General features: G+C 40.7%; 1 protein-coding gene across 1 annotated transcript; it reads left to right on the top strand.

Annotated features, from left to right (window-relative positions):
- Nucleotides 1–4,974: 4,974 nt before the first annotated feature.
- On the top strand, nt 4,975–16,914 carry LOC134051179 (protein-glutamine gamma-glutamyltransferase E-like). The gene is made up of 13 exons (XM_062504770.1): nt 4,975–5,034; nt 6,731–6,898; nt 7,216–7,449; nt 7,978–8,096; nt 8,568–8,696; nt 9,596–9,773; nt 9,933–10,068; nt 10,954–11,057; nt 11,545–11,790; nt 12,739–13,044; nt 13,700–13,857; nt 14,065–14,198; nt 15,966–16,914. Exons 1-13 carry the CDS (start codon nt 5,025–5,027, stop codon nt 16,111–16,113), a joined length of 2,070 nt encoding a protein of 689 aa, XP_062360754.1. The 5' UTR covers nt 4,975–5,024; the 3' UTR covers nt 16,114–16,914.
- Nucleotides 16,915–19,122: the final 2,208 nt, after the last annotated feature.

Here is a 19,122-nt window from a genome sequence, read left to right on the forward strand (position 1 = left end):
ACTTAGGCCTGACTTGCTGGAGCCTGTATAAAAATGTATGGAATCACAGAATAGTGTGAGTTGGAAGGGATACTGAAAAGCCATCTGCTCCAGCTCCCCTGCCTTGAGCAGAGGCATCTGCAGCTAGATCAGGTTGCTCAGGGCCCCATTCACCCTGACCTTGCACTCTTCTTGGAACGGGGTATCTACCACCTCCCTGGGCAACCTGTGCCAGTGCCTCACCACCCTCTGTGTTAAAAACTTCATTCTTGTATCTAATCTAAATTGAGTCCTCCAGTTTAAAACCATTATGCCATGTCCTGTTGCAATAGGATCTGCTTAAAGTTTGTTCCCAACTTTCTCCTAGGGTCCCTTCATAAATATGAGTCCTGAGTTTAAGATGATGCTACTTTATCTAGGCAGAGCACATGCTGTGCTGGCTTTATGCAACTTGGGCTTGAAAGCTCAGGAAATTAATAAAAAACAACCATCCAAAAATCAGGGGCTCAAGTGCAGAAATTACATGCATTTTTTTCCCCCTTCATGCAGTTTAAGAGAGGCACAGTCACCCCATTCTCATGGTTCTAAGAGAAGTGATTCCACACTCTTAGAACACAAGTTTTTGTCCATAGATCTACTATTTGAAATAATTCCCGTTATTGTTTTGACCTTTTGCCAGCACCCTTCACAGCATCTGTTGTTTGCCTGGTTTTTGTTTGTTTGGTGGTTAATTAATGACTATTTCATTGCAGCTGCTAAGTGTGATACCATCTATATGTTTACTTGTTTAAGAGAAGAACTGAGGCTAGGAGGGAATTGGGTCCATGTGATTGGCACAGGGCTGTAGATTCCTTCATAAATCTCCTCTTCTGAGTAGAGCTTAAATAAATGGCAAAACAAGATTTAATAGGCGAAGCCAAAATATTTGGCTGAGTAGAAAAATCCTTTTTAACAAAACAGCTGTTCAGTAGGGTGGACAGTTAAAACCTCCAGGTACAGCACTGGGGGGAAAAACCCACAAACCAATTGTTTCTGCATTGTAACATTTCCTTTTAAGCAATGATTTGCCAATAACTTAAAACATTTTAGCAGGGCTGTCTCTCAAAACTTCCTCTTGAAATTTCAGACAGCAGTCCATCCTTCTCAACGACAGTTTTATTGCATGAAATTCAAGAAGCATTTAATGCAGCATTTAACAATTAGGTAAAACAGGTATTTGCTTATCATGATCAGCACTTGCTTGTGAAATACCTGGGATCCAAGAAATACCCAACCCCAGGCTCAGCTGGAGATGTCAGAACTGTCCAAAGATGCTCCTCATGGTAGCATGCACAGTTTTTTATGTAAAAAAATCTGTGAGGGTTTGTGTGCAGGTGTGTGTGCACCGAGCTGTTTTCACTCCTCTTCCTCTCTCCCTACTCCTCCCATCCCCTGACACACATCCTGCAGACAGACACACCTTTTTTCCCAGAAAATCTTTATGCATTTGTGGGCCAGTCTCTAATGGACCTGTTTTAACAGAATCCAGAAAGTGTTGCATAAAGAAAAGTGAAAAACACCTATAAGTCTGCCTGATTTTTAAAGCACCACCATTGCTACTAAAGATTTAACAACTTGTTTCATTGTCTCAGACTGAAAATAATTATCTCAGCTTTTTTTCTGCCACTTTTAAGCTTCAGTGTCATTACAATTAAGGAATGAGTTACACCTGCAAGCATCTTGTTAGTGCATTAGCATTGGGAGCGTCTGCCCGCAGAATGGGACAACGCGCTGGATTCTCAAAGAAAGGAGCAGAGCAGGGCAGTGATGGGAACCTGCACAAGGCTGTTCTTGGATGATGAGTGTGCAGCAGTAGCTGGAAGTTAAAACTTCCAAATAATGTCTTCATTCTATTCCAATGGAAGACATACGTGCCTAAGTGGGAGAGGTAGGAAAATATATTTAAATCTCATAGTTTATACATAATCAGTGCTGTGTAACTATGTGGGAGCTGTCAGGATAGTCAGTAGAGGTTCATCCCAGTCTGGCTTATTCCTGTGTCCTGGTCCCATGGGAGTTTTTGAAGGTCACATATCAGTGCATGTCACTATTATGTCACTGTCAGCCTCCCTTCTGAACAAGCCATCTCATCTGGAATGAGCCAAGAACTCAGGGGGAGATTTGAGCCCAACTAACAGGAAACCCTTCTTACACAGACAATATGGAAAGTGATTGTGCCAGGTTCTGATGTCTTCAAAGGAGCAGTCAGGAACTTCAGGAAGGCTTCAGGCTGCAGCAGGCTGCAAGCTTCCATTCCAAATGCCCCTGCTACTAAGGCATGTGAGTGGAAGAGGGAGACAGAAAATGAGAAGTATGTTTTGGACAATGTGTAAGGCTTGGAAAAGACCTTGGCCAAATATTTTTCCATATGGACCTGACCATTCTCTGTCAGCTGGTTGTAGACCTGAAAAGTGCTGATGTGAGTCAGTCCACACCAGTGTCCCAGGGACCCAGCCCTCTCCCTAGTGTGGGTCCCAAATAAAGTATAATTGTGGAAAGCCACTTGAATTCCTGTATCTAGGATGGCAGGAGTGGGGGTTGCTGATGGAATTTCTTGTTTAATTATTCAAAAATGGGATGTGATATGAGATAGAATAGCCCAGACTTCTCAGGATACTGAATCACAGAATCAGAATCATTTGGCTTGAGAAAGATCTGTAAGATCATCAAGTCCACTGAGGCAGTCCCAGTGAGTCATGGCCATGTGGTTGCAGCATGGTGCTGTAGGGATATGTTAAAGATGAGCTGTGCTCAGAGAGAATATAGAAGCAGACAGGCTACTAGACGTGCTAATTTCCCATCATGAACAAAAGCACAATTAATAATAGGTGACATTTCATAAAATTCAAGTATCACTGAGGATTCAAATAGAGTTGGTGTGAAAGAAAGCATTGGAAAGAAGGAAGAAAGGAGTTTACTGAGGGGAATTTGTCTGTTAACAAGTATGCCCTTTGCTGTTCAGTGCTGAAACTCTTAGTCCTATATGTTCATTTCTTTAGCAGCTACTGAGGTGAGGGGAAAAAAATCTGGGTATTACTGGAAAAGGATGTTATGAATTATATGACTGGACAGGTCTGCAAAAGATGATTCTGATAGAGCTACTTCTGGGTATATGAAACAATATACTAAGGTGGTTCATAGCTTCAGTTTTCTGAGGTCCAAAAGAGTCTTCTCTTGCTATCCACAGAGTTTCAAGCAGCTGCCTGTGCAGCCCTTCTATTTACAGCCAGCTCTGCAAACACTGCTTGGCCTGGGTCAGATGCATTGTGCTTGACTGACTGCGTGTTCTGACTAGTGTTAATATTTCTCATTAATTTAAGCCTCATTCTAAACCTTTGCCCACGATCTTTAATCCAAAGGTCCAGTATGTATCATACATCTGTTTTACAAACAAAGCACACAAGAGGCCCGCAAGGCAACTTAGGCAGAGCTGGGAATAAACACCAGGAGCTGACACAACAGCCACAACTTGTTCTTCCTGACATACTGTCTGCCAGCATAAATGGACTGTTGTTCCTTCTCTTTCAACAGTAATTAACCTTCCTATCAAAGAAAAACGGTTTGCTGTGCCCAAGGACAGGCTGAAATCTTAAAATTTATTCTGAAAATCGTTCATGTGACATTTAAGAGTGTTTAAAAGTAAGGATAGTAGAGTATGTCTTAACATCAAAAAAATTCTAATCAAATTCTAAGACATTTTAAATTTAAAAATTAGTCTTACCACTTTAAAATCACAGGTGGGCTTTGCAAGTTATAAAACTATGGTCACTGTTAAGATTAATATAATTAACGAACAAAGACTTAAAGTAGCAGTCTGAATTATAGCCAGTTAAAAACTGTTTCTTCTAACAACACTATTTATAAGAAACATGAATAAAACATGTCTGTATATGAAATGGGTTGAGCAAGTTCCAATTTTAAATTTTCCAAACCAGAAAACAGATCCAAACCCATGATCCAAACCAGAAAACAGAAAAATTTGGCTACTGAATACTGACCCTAGCCAACTAAAATGATGAATTTGTGGATGTGTACAGCTGTGCCCAGTCCAGCATGATGGGTATCATCTGTAAGAGGGGCATTGAGTTAATCAAATTTTACAAGTAGTTTCATAAAAGTATCAGAATTGGTCTATCTCTTTCTTAACACAAAGTGTAGCCACCTACAAAGCATAAGCAAAATTCACTCTCCCTGAAGTTAAGTGGAAGATTCTTGGGGATAAATTGGTTTTGCGAGTAGCATGGTTAGAGATGAAAAAATAGTAGAGCACCAGCTGAAAGCAGTGATAAATATTTTATCACAAGTCACAAATTTGCAAATATACACTATAGTGTGTTCTGCAAATACGACATGGAGTGCTTGTCTATTGAACAGGGTGAAACAGCAATTATGTGATAAATGAAAAATTGGTTCTTTAAATTTGGCCCAGATTGGACCTGGGGCAGAGACAGAAGCTTGGTCATTGTTTTGTAATTTCTACAATGCAGGGAGAGGTAAAAAAGCAGCTCCAAAACAACAAATTTAGGGAATTAATTTAAAGAAAAAGTCCTTGTAAATATTGCTCATGAAGTATTTAAAATTAAAAACAGTGTTTTGCAAGAAGGAGTTATGCTATCCCTAGAACTTCAACACTACAACAGAAAGAAAAGCAGCAAAATGCTGAAGTTCTTGTAACTCTAAATACGTCAAGAAACTCTTAACAAGTAGCCAGACTGTTAGGAATAAATACTGTCCAAGCTTCAGATGTTAAGCTGCAAGGAAACAAGATGAGGATGTCAAGACTGAGAGAGGAGGGAAAAAAATGAATTAAAAATGAATCTTCAAGTCCCAGTGGTCAGCTCAATGCTGGGGACAAAACCAGCTACTGAAGCTCCACCCCCAGAGGAAATATTGCAAACAGACTTTAAAGAAGTGAAAGGCACCAGTCATTGCTGGGGCCAGCAGAAGTTCAGGAGGGAATTCAGAGAAGCTTCAGAAGCTGCAGGCAGAGGACGCATTGATCAGATATGGGCCAAGGTGAGCAAGGGGAAAGCCCATCCTGTGATGCTCTTTGTTACTTTCCCACATCCGTACTCCATGTTCAGCTCTGTAATGGACACAGAGAGGTCACTACTTCCCTAAGGAGTTTTGATCCAAGAAAAAGAGAAAAAAACACGAGAAAATTCTCCCATCGAAAGTCAGGAGAAGGATTTTCACAGGAATTGCATTTTGTCACTTAGTGCATGCATATGAAAAGCAAGCTTACCAGAACAAGACTTGGCAGTACAGGTGTATTAACTGATATAAAAATGTTGTATTTTGCAAATAGGAAGGGGAGGTCTGCAGCTATATGTTGCTGTCAGAAAAGTGCAAATGACAGATCAGACAAAAGAGAAAGAAGCAAAGCAGAACTTTGAGAATGTATCATTGCAAAGGCTGAGGAAGGCTGAAATGAGCAGAGAAGGCTGAAACCTGAAGCTAAGGCAGAGAGGATACAAAAACTGGGAGGGCTGGGGTTTTTTTTGGCAGTTTCTTTGTTGCTGTGGTGGGTTTTTTGCTCACATGCTAATATTTATAGATATGCAAACAGACCAGTTTAATAATTATTATAAATGCTCTCATGTTGCTTTTCCAACTCCTGCCTTTCTAAAGGCAAAGCTCCCTGAGCCCTCAGCTCATTCTACTAGAGATATGCTTCACTGCTAAGTTTCTGAGGATTTTTTTAATAGTAGGTATGTTCCTAAAAAAATAATTTGTGCTTCTTGCCTCAATACTGTAAAAAAACCACATTCCTCTACATTTGGACTGTGACTGCATTTCTAAAACTATCAACGTATTAATTCAAAGGTTAAATTTAAGATCATGCTGTAAAAACTCATTACATTAAGAAATCTTGTTGAACATAGGATGATTATTCTTTTACTCAATAATGGCACAGGGTAACAATTTTGCACTCCTAAGCATCACACTCTTACTCTTTTCTATTCTTCCTTTTCACAGGAGAAGAAAAAATATTTTTCTTCTGCACTTTTGCACTTATTTAAACCATCAAACCATCTCCTACTAGAATCTCTCCATCTGATGAAGTCAGATCCAAGCCAATCCTGGTTGCTTATTCTCTGGCCCCTGACTGAAGCCATAGTTCTTGTGCAAGGGCATTCTACAGCATATTTTAGGAGTGTTCTCTCTCCAATTCTGCCATCTCTCCCACTGCCAAATGACAGCCCAGTGTCCATCAAAATGTTCCTTTAGGTGCTTCCAGCAGTGCAGCTGTTTGACACATAATGGGCTAAGGACCACAGCAAGGCTTAAAATACACAAGTGTTTCTCAGCTCAGTCAGGTTTCTTTATTTCTCATTCAGAGGCCTCTGTTAAGGTGACACATCTCAGAATTGTAGAATTAATTAAGCTCAGCCAGATTTTTATCCAAGTAACACACAGTATTCAATTCTTTCAGGTTTTTCTCCTCTTAGATGTCTTTCTGATCTTTCCTTAGTACAGGATATGCTACTGCTTCTATATTTAATTATGCAGATAACCTCTAACAGCCTATGCAAGATGGAGCCTCTTTAAAAAAATGCTCACATATAAATTATTTCTAATTTTGGTGGAAGCCTCACACAGGTACCAGTTACCTGTAGAAAGTAATAAGCAATTCTTCAGAGTGTGTTTGTGCTCCTTCCTCTTTGGATGTACCCTCAAGCTTTTTTGCTCTTCTCATTTTTTCTCATAGCTGCAACGCAGCCAAGTACCAACTGGCATCTGAAAGAAAATGCAAGAGAACACCACACAAGTAAATTTTCTAGTGAAGAGCTGATTGTGAGGAGAGGACAGGCCTTCACTGTCACCTTCAATGGAACAGAACGGCCTGAGCAAAACTTAATATTCATTGCAGAAACAGGTATGGCCCCCAGCTCCTTTCACAGAGAGAGTAATTCTGCCTCAGGACATTCTTCTGGCCCAATATGCACTACAGAGCAGCAAGAGAATACCTCAGAGCCAAGTGCTCATTCACATAGCCATGGAACTGTGTGAGGTGTTTGCTGTATTACTCCTACCTCAGCCAGCAGCCACAGCTTCCTTCAGTTGCCAATATATGGCACGAATTCACCCGAGGGGAGGGTTGGGAGGGTTACATCCCTGCCGAGTCTGTTGATGACTAAATCTCTGTTTCAGCATTGCAAGGGGAAAAAAAATGTTATTTGTTTTTCTTGAAAGGTCCCAAACCCTCAAAGGCAACTAAGACCCTGGCCACGTTTGATATCTCCAGCACAGTGAGCAAGGAGGGCTGGAGCGCAGTTCTACAGTCCACCAGTTCCAACTCTGTGAGCATCTCCATTTCCAGCCCACAAAATGCTATCATTGGACGTTACAGGCTGAGTGTTCAAAGTGGCAGCTCCTCTCCAGCAAGTCTTGGCACTTTTGTTTTGCTTTTTAACCCTTGGTCTTCAGGTATGAATATATTGGATTTCCTCTAAAGACCTAAGTTGCTTTTAGCTTCATTAATTTTGCAGCTTCTCCATTTGTTCTACACTTTAATGCACCAGCTGAAAATTTACAACATAATGTATCAGTAACAAAAAAAAAAAACCAGTCTAAGAGTTCCTTAGCATCTTCTGGTACATAAAATCAGCTCTGTAGCATACTGGAGAGCTCATCGCTCTGAAAGATAAGGTTCTGCTTTTGACAGAGCATCCCTACTTCTGAACAAGTTTAGAAGAGTGTGTTTGGCTTCTGTAGAACCAAGAAAAGAGTAATATTTACCATTTTCTTAGATTTGGCAGTGTCATACCGCTGTCTTCACTCAGACCTTCCCCAGCCCTTTCTCTAATTGTAGAAGACCCTGAGTTTCAAGATACAGCAGCAAGAACAGCAAAGGCGAAGATCTGCAAGCACCTTTAGGGATGGGGAGCAAGACTCCTGAGGTTTAGTTTTATTTTGCCTGCTGTATTCGTACATCTCTCTGTTTTGGTTTTTCAGGTGATGATGTGTTCATGCCTAACAAGGCTGAGTGTGAGGAATATGTGCTAGAAGAGTTTGGCATCATTTTTGCAGGCAATAAAAATCATATCAGCAGCTTTGGATGGAACTACGGCCAGGTAAATGTAGCACTGAAACACCAGACATTGTTTTTGCATGAACTGGGTCATTTGCTTTTTCCAGCTCATTGCGTACATCTCTGAAGAGCAGGACTCTGGTGTTGCAATCAGCACTTATGCCAAGCCCTGTTTCACTGATCAATATGAGGATTTGTAAATTACTAGTCCCTGTTCCACCTTAGAAGAGCAGCCAACACAAACATTAATATCTTTACTAAGACTACGTAACCTTATCTTAGTAAAGCACTGTAGCAATGCTGAGAAGCCTCAAGTCCACAGTTTCCAAGATTTGAAAAGCTCTGTGGGTTCTGATCTTCGGAGTTTGTTGCCACATTTATGGTACTGCCTGGCTGAGCTCTGCAGCTCTCCAATCGGTGATTTTAAAACCCCATACAATACTAATATGGCTCTCTGCATCCTGATTTTTAGCAATCTGTGTTTTCAAACCACTGATTTATTTCTGTGCCACAGTTTCAAGGAGACATCCTCAATATTTGCCTGTCCATCATGGACAGAAGCTTATACTACCGTCAGGATCCTGTCACTGATGTGTCTCACCGACACGACCCCAGGTACCTGGGCCGTGTTCTCAGTGCAATGGTAAGCAACACATTCAAAAAGTGAAAATTAGTAAGTGTCCTTTAAAAGCAATCAGTGAAAGTAAATATGAAGCCATCTCATAGAGAATTGTAGGCCACTGTCTGTATGCACCAGACAATATGGGTGGTGAAGTATGGGCCATGGTCATCTAGTCTGATCCTGCCAGAGTTATCTCCTCTGGGATAGTTCTGATACTTATCCCTTTGATATCCAGCAGTCAAACTGAAAATATAAGACAGGGGTGGTTGAGGAACCAGTCCATTTGAAATGGAACTACTGGGTACTAGATCAGCTCAGCCATGGATTCGCCAGGCTGCTTTGAAACTCTCCAAGGAAGGAGGTTTTGTGGCCTCTGTGGGCGACCAGTCCAGAGCTGCCCTACCCTCCTAATGAGGAATTTGACGAATATTTTATGTCAAATATGATTTTCCCAAGCTACAGCTTTCTGCTGTTGCCTCTTGGTATATAAAAGAGAAAGGTTAGTTAAAACACACGTTCAAATGGTTGTAAGCTGGTTTTACATTCCCCCCACCCTCCTTAACCAGACAGAACTAGGACAGTGCTCTCATCTTCTGCCTGTAGATCTGTGCTCCAGGACCCCTGACCATCTTGCAGCCCTTCCTCCTGGATCCTCTTCGGTGTCTCAAGATCCCCTTGAACTGAGAGACCCAAAACTAGAGACAGGATTCCTTGCCAGGGATAATTAAAGGGGGTTAACAACCTCCCTCAACCTTCTGGTCACACTTGCCCAAGTGCAGCCTACTGAGCTTTGCCTTTTTATGAGAGAGCGCTGCTGGCTCAAACTGAGCATGGCATTAGCTGTAACCCCCAGTCCCCTTTTAGATAGGTTGTAAACTCTTAACTTACCTCTTCATAAATGTAGTGAATTATCTTCTCAGGTCAATGCCAATGATGACCAAGGGGTGGTGAGAGGAAACTGGAGTGGAAAATACGAGGATGGTAAAAATCCCAGCAGCTGGACAGGAAGTGGTGAAATCCTGCAAAGCTGGAAGAAATCAGGATTCAAACCTGTAAAATATGGACAATGTTGGGTTTTTGCAGCAGTATTGACTACAGGTATGTTGTATGCCACACACATGACCGACATTGCACAGATTCTATTCAAAGAAGCACTAAATAATCCTTCCCATAAGGAAGTCTTTGAAGACATTGCTATGCTGTATGAAAGCTGCAGAAATACTGCTTTCTAACTGTGGTTTTCTCTTCACTCTGTAGTGCTTAGATGTCTGGGGATTCCCACTCGTACAATTACAAACTTCAGTTCTGCCCATGATGCAGATGGAAATCTGCGTGTGGATGAGTTTTATGATGCAGAGGGAAATCATTTGGAGAGGGGAGCTGACAGTGTGTGGTAAGGCTCAGTATTTAATGGTAGAGCTTATCAATGCCTATAGTGTCTCCACGTGCAGAGCAAGGATTATAATGACAAGTGCTTTATCTTCTTTAAAATTGCTTTATAAAGCACTACTACACACACAGAGAAGATCAGTAAAAAATACTAAAAATTAATATGATATTTGGTGTTTCCACTCTTTCTCAGTTAAACAAAGAATTGTGACACTAATTACAAGAGCTAATTGAAGCTAGGGCAGGCAAAATTACACTTATGATGCCAGAGATGACTGAAAATTTGCAATATTGCACTGGATGTATCAAACAGTGGGGACTTAACCTGGTTTGAAACCATTCTTCAAAACCAATTTACGTTAAACTGTAAAAGTTCAACAGAACCAGCTTCCTTGCAGTGGCACCATTTGCAGTGAAAATAATGTAACTACTGCCTCTATTAAGCATCAAATGCAGTTCAAACAAGCTTGCATTCAGCAAAGAGCAGAAGTAGTCCCTCAGTTTTTGTCTTGTTTACTCCCCCTCTTGTTCTGGACCCTTTCTATATACAAGTGTCATGCCTAACTGTAGCATTGTGCCCAAAGGAAACCTAAACCTAAAACTAAGGATGTGAATGGGCTCAAAGCTTTTGGAGAAGAATAGGCTCAAGGCATTTTGTATAACTTCACAAATTTGTTTTCTGCCCTTGAACATTAATATTTATTCCACAATGCAATTTTCAGTACCTTTTTAGTTAATGTAGTGAGGGTCAGGGTAAAGTGGTGAGTCTCAGATAAGAAGTCTGCAAATAAAGGCATTTAATCCACACAACTAGGTGGCTGATTAAAGGAGGTGGACAGGAATCCATAAATACATACTAGTAGCTAACTTTGTTCATTCTTGCACACAGGAATTTCCATGTCTGGAATGAAAGCTGGTTTACACGAAACGACTTGGGCCCCTCATACAGTGGATGGCAAATTCTGGATGCAACTCCCCAAGAACAAAGTGGAGGTACACAAATTTTATTGCAGGGATAATGTTGAAAATTTATAAAGTCAGTCACTTTTAGAGTGAAGGAAAAAAATAAAAGTAAAATAATTGCAAAAATAATTTGTCAATCTGCTTAGAAATAGTTGCAGATGAAAATACTTCATTGGTTGCATTAGAAAAGCTTCAGATCATCTGTGGATGTCAAGAAAGAAATTAGAATTCCAGGAGCAGTTTTTACAGGAATTCCTGTATTTCCAGCGTAGGTATCAAATGCTATTGAAAATTAAGGGATAATATAAGATAAATCAAGTGTACTTTCAGAATAAATGCTAGATACGTTGATGACTGGCCTTGAGGGTTTATGTTTATAGGTATGAAGGTTTATGTGGATGAAAGGCTTAAATGGGACAGCAGCACGGGGCAATTCAGGAGACAGCGAGAAATATCTATCTAATAATCTGTTTACTGTCAAAGATTATGCCAAAATTCCTTTTCCTTGCTGCTGTAGGAATTTATCAGTGTGGTCCTGCCTCACGACACGCCATCAAAGAAGGAGATGTTGATCTGGACTACGATGGCCCATTCGTGTTTGCAGAAGTGAATGCAGACTGCATGTACTGGAATTACGACGCTGCAACTGGAAAGAAAACTTTGATATTCTCCAAGTCTACAGAAATTGGTGACTCCATAAGTACAAAGGCAGTTGGTAGAGATGACCGTGTAGATGTCACCAGGGATTATAAATATGAGGAAGGTAAGTAAAACTACTGGTTCTTCTGATCACATAGCTGCTTCATTCCCAAAAGTACATAAATTTTCAGTTAGGAATCTCTTAGTGCATTTATGAAATAGGAGCATAATTTATAATTGATTTATTCAATTCCTCCATAAAAGGGGAGAAAAGGTACTGAGTAAAAAATCCCAACTTTCTGATATGGAATTGCTTTTTGGGACCTAAATAAGTCAAGCCCAAATATCTCCGAATAAAGCATTCACTGTTCCATCTGCCTATTGCTGGCATGCACTGTCTGCCTCTGATTAGTGAAAATTAGGCTACAGCCCAGTTATTTGCCTGCAGGATAAAAGAGCTGCTGCAGAAACCTGAGATAAATCAGAACTTAGGCTCAGGAAAAGCAACTCTTTCAAAGGGTGCAAGAGCACAGCACCTTCTCAGTCCTTCAGGTCTGATCATCCCCAAGTTATGTTTCTCTTTTTGTTTTGCTCATGAGCAGCTTCTGCTTTTGCTGTGAAACTGTCATTTAATTGTCATTACCTCAATCCAGGAGCCTTCTCCCCTCCAATGGAAAAGGGGAGTGGGGTGTTTGGTGGATGGATGGCTGCCAGCCAGACTCAACCCACCACACAGTGCCATCAGCCTTCCCCAACATCTGGGGCTTTCTCTGTGCTAGCAAATAAGAATTCACATTTCTAAATGTTATAGCCATAAAAAGGGATAGAAATGAGTAAAGACAAACTTTAGACTTAAGATTTTATGTTTATAAAAATGTTATTAGAAGCACAGTGATGTTACTGACTGCAGATCCTGAAAATGAGGTATGGCTGTGGAAAACAGAGAGCCTGTTTATCTCTAAGCACAGACAATGTCTATGCTTATGTCCTGGCTAGTTTGTGTCTAGCAGCCATGTGAAATAAGAGATGCTTGTTAACTGCTGAGGAAAATTTTCATGGTTCTACCTGACAGGCTCTGCAAAAGAAAGAGATATTTTTAAAAAAGCCCGTAAGAAGCTGGGACTTGAGGATAAATTTGATCCTACAGCACCAAAACTGGAGGAAATTGAACAGAAGCCTGACATCTCAGGAAAATTCAAGGTGGCTGGCTCTTTAGAAGTTGGCAAAGATCTCAACCTACTTCTGGTTCTTGAAAATTTACAATCTGATGCTAAGACTGTAAATGTAAATATGACTGCATGGAGTACTCTGTATACTAGAAGACGAGTTAATCAGATCTGGAAGGACTCCATATCTGTCACTCTGGCCCCGAAGGAAGGTAATTTTTCAAATACCTTTTAACCATAATGGTTTTATCAGTAAATGGGCATTGGAAGCTGGTCATCTTGGGGGAAAAAGCTCTTACAAACTGCAATCCTAAATCCCTACATAGAAAAGGCTGAGAAAAATATTACATTATATATACATTAACAAGACATGTTTCACACTATCATGTCTCCAGGTGCTTTTCACATTTAGGAAAATGTTACCATTAGGAGCTTGGGATAAGAGATATGTCATTATCTCCAACATGAGGTGAAAGATCATTGAATAACAACTGATACTGTCTTGTACTAATCTTGGGCCTCAAGTCATGAGCGAGAAGCAGAAATAATTCATTCCTTGAATATGTAATTTGACTTTTAGAGTGGCACCAGTAAACTCCTTAAACTCCAGCTGTTGCATCTTTCAGAGCAATAGGGGAAAAAATAAGCCAGACAATACAGTAGTAGTGAATGGAGAAGGGATAACATTGAAGAAATCACTATCTATCTTAAGCAAACAGATAGATTTGCATGAATTAATTTTGGCACTGATGGCTGAAGGCCCTCCTAGTCCTAGTCACAGCATAGAAGGAAAATATTAATGTTAGATATGAAGCTCTGTGGGCTTATAATAGTGTGTACCAATTCCTTTTTTTTTCCTCCTTCCAGAAAAACAATTTCCCATTAAGATAAAGTATCCTGAATACCAGCAGCAGTTAACTACAGATAAAACAATCCAGGTCACAGCTTTATGTCATGTAGAAAATGGGATTCAAGTGCTTGTGAAAAGAAACATCACCCTAGACAATCCTGACATCGACATACAGGTAAACTCCCTTTTCTGTAACTGCAGTGGCACAGAAAAAGGAAAGTGAGTTCTTTGGGAGCACTTTCTTCCCTGAAAGAAATGTTCTGCTCACATTCTGCCACGGTTCATCACAGCCTCTCATAATATCTCCTCTTCTGATGCCTGAAAAGGCTCAGATGGAAAAAAACACTGAGAACCTGGCCTCACAAGCATTTCCTTTGCACAGGTTCTCGGTGAAGCAAAAGTGAATAAAGAGGTGGTTGTGGAAGTGGCATTTACCAACCCTATAGACACGGAGGTGAAGGACTGCGTGCTGCAGGTGGAGGGCAGTGACCTGCTCCAAGGAGTCCTGGAGTTCCGGTGAGTACCAGAAATGTCTCCCTTCTGCCACCAGGGATACGCGAGCGAGAATGTGGGCATGGATGAGTTGGAACTGAGCTGTGGGATGAGACATCATTTTCTCCTTGCTGCAACCTGGGAGGCCACCCAGTGCAACATCTCATAACAAAGGACACAGCGATGAACCAGCTCTTCATCAAGGCTGGGCTTTGGCTCCATGGTTTGGGAGGTCAAATAATTGCTGTCATAATTGGACAGAACTTGTTTTCCTGCCTATCTAGCAGGACCAGACATTTCCAGAAAAAAAAATGAATTAATGCTTAGCCAAGCTGTAAATGTCGTTGAGGCTGTCTATCCTGCTATAGGCCAGATGGATTGCACCTTCTTGTTCTGATCAAAGGCCAACAATAGGACACATGACTATTTCTGTCCATACTTACCCAAATTACAGCATATATCAACCAGGATATTTTTTTCACTTTATTAAATCGACTGCAGGTGCCAATCTGGGTGCACAGCTTTGTAAATAAATTGTATTTATATCTGACAAGTAGAAATACATGTAAAAAGCAGATACAGCAGTGTCTCAGCTTTGGGAACAAAAATTAATACTGGTTAGACACAGGTTGTGACCTGAAAGGGTGGGACTTCTGAAAAGCACAAACTCAAGTCTGCTCCATGCTCAGCTTTTCCAGACACAGCAGAACACAGTTTGAGGAGGATAGTTTTTGCAGAACAGACTAAACCATGACAAGCAGCTTCTTCTAAAATGAGGAAGCTACAGGCACACTAATTTTCAAGCTCTACTTTCAGAACTGTACAAAATAATAATCTTAAGAGATTAAAAAACAGAGTCAAGAAACTATTTGATGATGTTGAGATTATGATTGAGAAGACTGGAATAAAATACCGTTGTTGGTTTTTTGCTACAGATCCAGTTCCCTATTATCTACTTTGGTGATTTTGCATCTTTTTCTGCTCTTTTTCCTTCAGTATTTCACAATTTAAACAGAAGGATTAAATTTTGAGACTGTCCCTCATTTTATACAAACAAGAAATTGCACAAAAATATCAACATATCCTCATAAATGCAGTTATTTCTGGAAAATACCTGGGATATAGGAACATGCTCTTTAGCTGAATACACAGACAAACACAAACAAACAAACACAGCAACTTATCATTGCCATTTGCACTGGAGCAATTAGGAATGGTTCATCCCATCATTTATAAGCTCTCCTGAGGGAATTTACCAACCTTGTGTTGTCTATCCCATACAATTTTATCCTCAGGCAAGACAACACAATACGTCAGGGTAAGGGATAAACATTAACGAGTTTCCAAGAGTTACAAAACACACTGGTGTAAAACATTTTCATTTCCATTCAGAATTTCCTGCTCTGTAAACACAGAGGTTTTCTTGATGCTATAACCCATTCTAACTCAAGAGTTGGTATTAACATTCTTCATGGTCTCAGATTATTCTTTTGCAATGATTCAGTGATGTGTCTTACACCCTCTGCTCTGCATGAAATCTTATCTCATATATTATTATATGTCTCCCTTTGTGGGCTTATCTGGGTTATTGCATAATGAATTTGTGAGAGCCTTTAATGTATGGATTTAAGTCTTTAAATATATATAGATAGCCAAGCCATGTGTGGTCTTTTCATGGCCATCTTACTTCGAAGTGATAAGAGTTCTTACTCCAGATGGAAGATGATTAGTGAAGAAACTGAAGCATGATTGTTTTCAACTTATATTTTCCCTCTGTTTCCTTTTTTTTAGCTTACCACCACTGAAAGCCAATGAGAAATCCAGTACCAAGTTTAAACTTATCCCTTCTGAGGCGGGTCCCAAACATCTACTTGTTAATTTCTCCTGTGATAAATTTGCAGATATCAAGACCTTTAAGGTGGTAAATGTGACTAACTAACATGAAGATATACAAGGAGATGTCTCTGTGTGTATAAACTGAACAAAATGTGATAACAAATCTTGTATAGAAAGCAATGAGATAATCAGCAAAACAAATCTTCACTTCCTCTGATAAAGGATCATCAATATCATATTATTGCAAATTTGCATTGTAATTTTAAATAAACTAAGGAATGGTTGATTGTACATTTACTGTTGTGAGTATCCATGTTATTAAAAAAACATTTTACCTTCTACTTAGAGACTCTGTGACTTATGTCTATCTTTCTTTGGAATTAATTCCTCCTGGCTCCAGATGCCTCTGCCTACACATTCACAAACTCATTGTTCCATACTGAAAACCTTATCCAGTGGACTTTCAAAGCAGTGCTTCTTTTACTGGAACTGTGATACTACAACATAGTGAGGATGACTTGCACAATTTATGTCATTTAGCTTTGTCTTCTTTGCTACAAACTCTGTCCCTAACATTTCCACTTTTTTTTTTTTTTTAAATTATAGTGACCGAATGAGGCATAGGAAATGTTCAACAGGAATTTGGGTGGTGTCCACTTTGAGACCCATTCAACAAACACATTGGGGTAATTGCCCAGCTCAGCGTACATATTTTAGCATGTTGATATTTTGCACTTGCTGAAAGCCTTCTTTGGGAATAAAAGTCAGGGTAGTCTTAAGTCTGAGGGTGTTTTGGCTTGAGAAGAGCTAGGAATTCTTCACTTCAGACTATGGAAATCATCTCTCGGATTCAAATTTAGAAAAGTAAAGTTCTACCCTTTATGGGAGGACTGGTACAGGCTAAATGATGGGTTCAGTGAAGTAGGTGTAGCCCAGTGAGTGACTTGGTTTATGGGCAATAACTATAACAATAAGTCAAGCTCTGACTAAAAATGACTGTGTAGGTAAAGCGGATGGAAAGCCAAGCTGCTGCTCTGGCACTGTTGGGCCAGGAAGCAATAAAATCTTAACTCTGTGACCCAACTTCACACTAACTACTCTGACTTGTCACAGGGACTTCTCACTGTTGAGGAGCCCAGACTCATGCTGGTTATAGAGTTCTCTTTGTCCTTGTAGCCAGTAAAATTGCTTTAGAAGGGCATGGGCAGCCGCCCTGATTTCCTGCTGCCAGTCACAGGGTGTCAGTACGAGTCCACACTGGACATAAAATGGAATGAGCAACACAGGGCCTGTGCAATGAGCCCACAGTAGCACCTTCTCTTTTTTCCTTCTGTTCCTTAAAGCTTGCCAGAGTCAGGAGCTCTCACTGTGTAAATCACAGACTCATAGAATGGCTTGGGTTGGAAGGGACCAAAGATAACCTGTTTCCAATCCCCCTTTTGTGGGCAGGGATGCTTTTCATTAGACCAGGTGGCTCAGAGCCCCATTCAAGCAGGCCTTGGACACTTCCAGGGATGGGGCAGCCACAGCTCCTCTGGGCAATCTGTGCCAGGGCCTCCCCACCCTCACAGGGAAGAATTTTTTCCTAATATCCAACCTAAATCTACCGTGTCAGTTTGAGCCATTCCCCCTTGTCCTGTCACCCCACACCCTTGTCGTCTCTCTCCATCTTTCTGGTAGGCTCTCTTCAGGTACTGCAGGCCACCATTGCATCACCCAAAAGCCTTCTCTTTTCCAGGCTGAAGAAACCCAATTGTCTTGGCTTTCCTCACAGGAGAGGAGCTCCATCCCTCTGATCATCTTGGTGGCCTCATCTGGTCTACAGTAAACCACAGTAGAAGTTTAAGCTCAAGCACAGCCTTGAGTTTAGAATGTAGATACACACTTACTAACTTCTTTTTACAGCTCTTTTGTGTGTGGAACACCCAGACTGTGCTAAAGCCAAGTGAATTGATGAGCAGAAATGAGACACCTTTAAATCAGACCTTCCCCAGCAACACTGTGCACATTAAATTAACAGGTCTAAGTACAAGACAGCTCCAATACAGTGTTACAGAAGAGATTCTGCAACAGGGTTTTTTTGGTAGAATTTATATTGCTTTCCTCTTTCTAGTAAAAAGTAGCAACAAGACAACCCTAAGGTGTATTTAGTTACTCTGGGGATATGAACAGTGGACAAAATTATTAAGAAGATAAATGAAATCTAAAAGTTTTTCCCTGAAAGTTAGAAAATTGAACTGCAATTCCAAGATCCTGATACCAGCGAAGAAGAGGAACAAAGTATTTTAAACCATTTTGGATGATGGGTGGGTGGAATTGAGCTAGGAAAACACCATTAGTCACTTAGGAACCATGACTGCTGCATTCCAAAGGGATTGCAACAGCAGCTGCTGGTGCTTTGCTGTGGTGAAGGTGAGACTGGCAGGTGCCAGTTTGGGATGTAGGCCAGTCTGAGAGAGGCTCTGGTGGCTCGGTGAGCACCACCGTGGGCGTGCCTTGCAGAGGTAAAGGAGGTGGTTACAGCCAAGACAGAAAAAGTGTTCCGAGACTTAATTACGTATGTGAGCAGCAAGGAAGAAGAAAGGAAATAGTCAAATGCCAGTGGGAGCAATGTGTAACATCTGAGGCAATCACTGTAAGTACCGAACGCCTGAACTCAAGAACTGGTCGATGCGGTTTGTCACTAGGGCTGTGTGTGAAGACCGGGTAACATCAGAGGCTTGTGGCTCTTATGGTTTCCAAGGAATATGAATTAAGGAAAAGAGAAAAAGACCAACTGAAGTAGCTCTGGACAGCAATCAAACCCATTTGAGGTGATTCCCGGAACAAGCCTTGACAGACTGAACATCCTGGGAACTTCCAAGGCAAGGAAGAACCGCTGAATTATAATGTAAGTGGGGATGTTCTGAGCCAGATGAACTGCTGCCTAGTGGGAAAAGCTTTAGTGTTTCTCTATGGGATAGGACTAGCATGACTGTTCTGTCAGTATACTTAGTCTTTGTAACAGGAAAACAAAGTTTCTCAAAAAGGTACAAAGAAACCTGTCTTGTAAAATCAACCATAGAAACAGCTGCTGGAGCTTAACTTTTGCTATTTCAGTTGGTTTTTCTTT

This window comes from Cinclus cinclus, chromosome 18 (genome assembly GCF_963662255.1).
Source record: "Cinclus cinclus chromosome 18, bCinCin1.1, whole genome shotgun sequence".
NCBI classification, from domain to species: domain Eukaryota; kingdom Metazoa; phylum Chordata; class Aves; order Passeriformes; family Cinclidae; genus Cinclus; species Cinclus cinclus.

Coding starts and splice junctions, on each gene's coding strand:
- LOC134051179 (XM_062504770.1), top strand. Junction 8,097..8,567: donor TTGGATGGAACTACGGCCAG/GTAAATGTAGCA, acceptor TCTGTGCCACAG/TTTCAAGGAGACATCCTCAA. Junction 13,858..14,064: donor ATCCTGACATCGACATACAG/GTAAACTCCCTT, acceptor TCCTTTGCACAG/GTTCTCGGTGAAGCAAAAGT.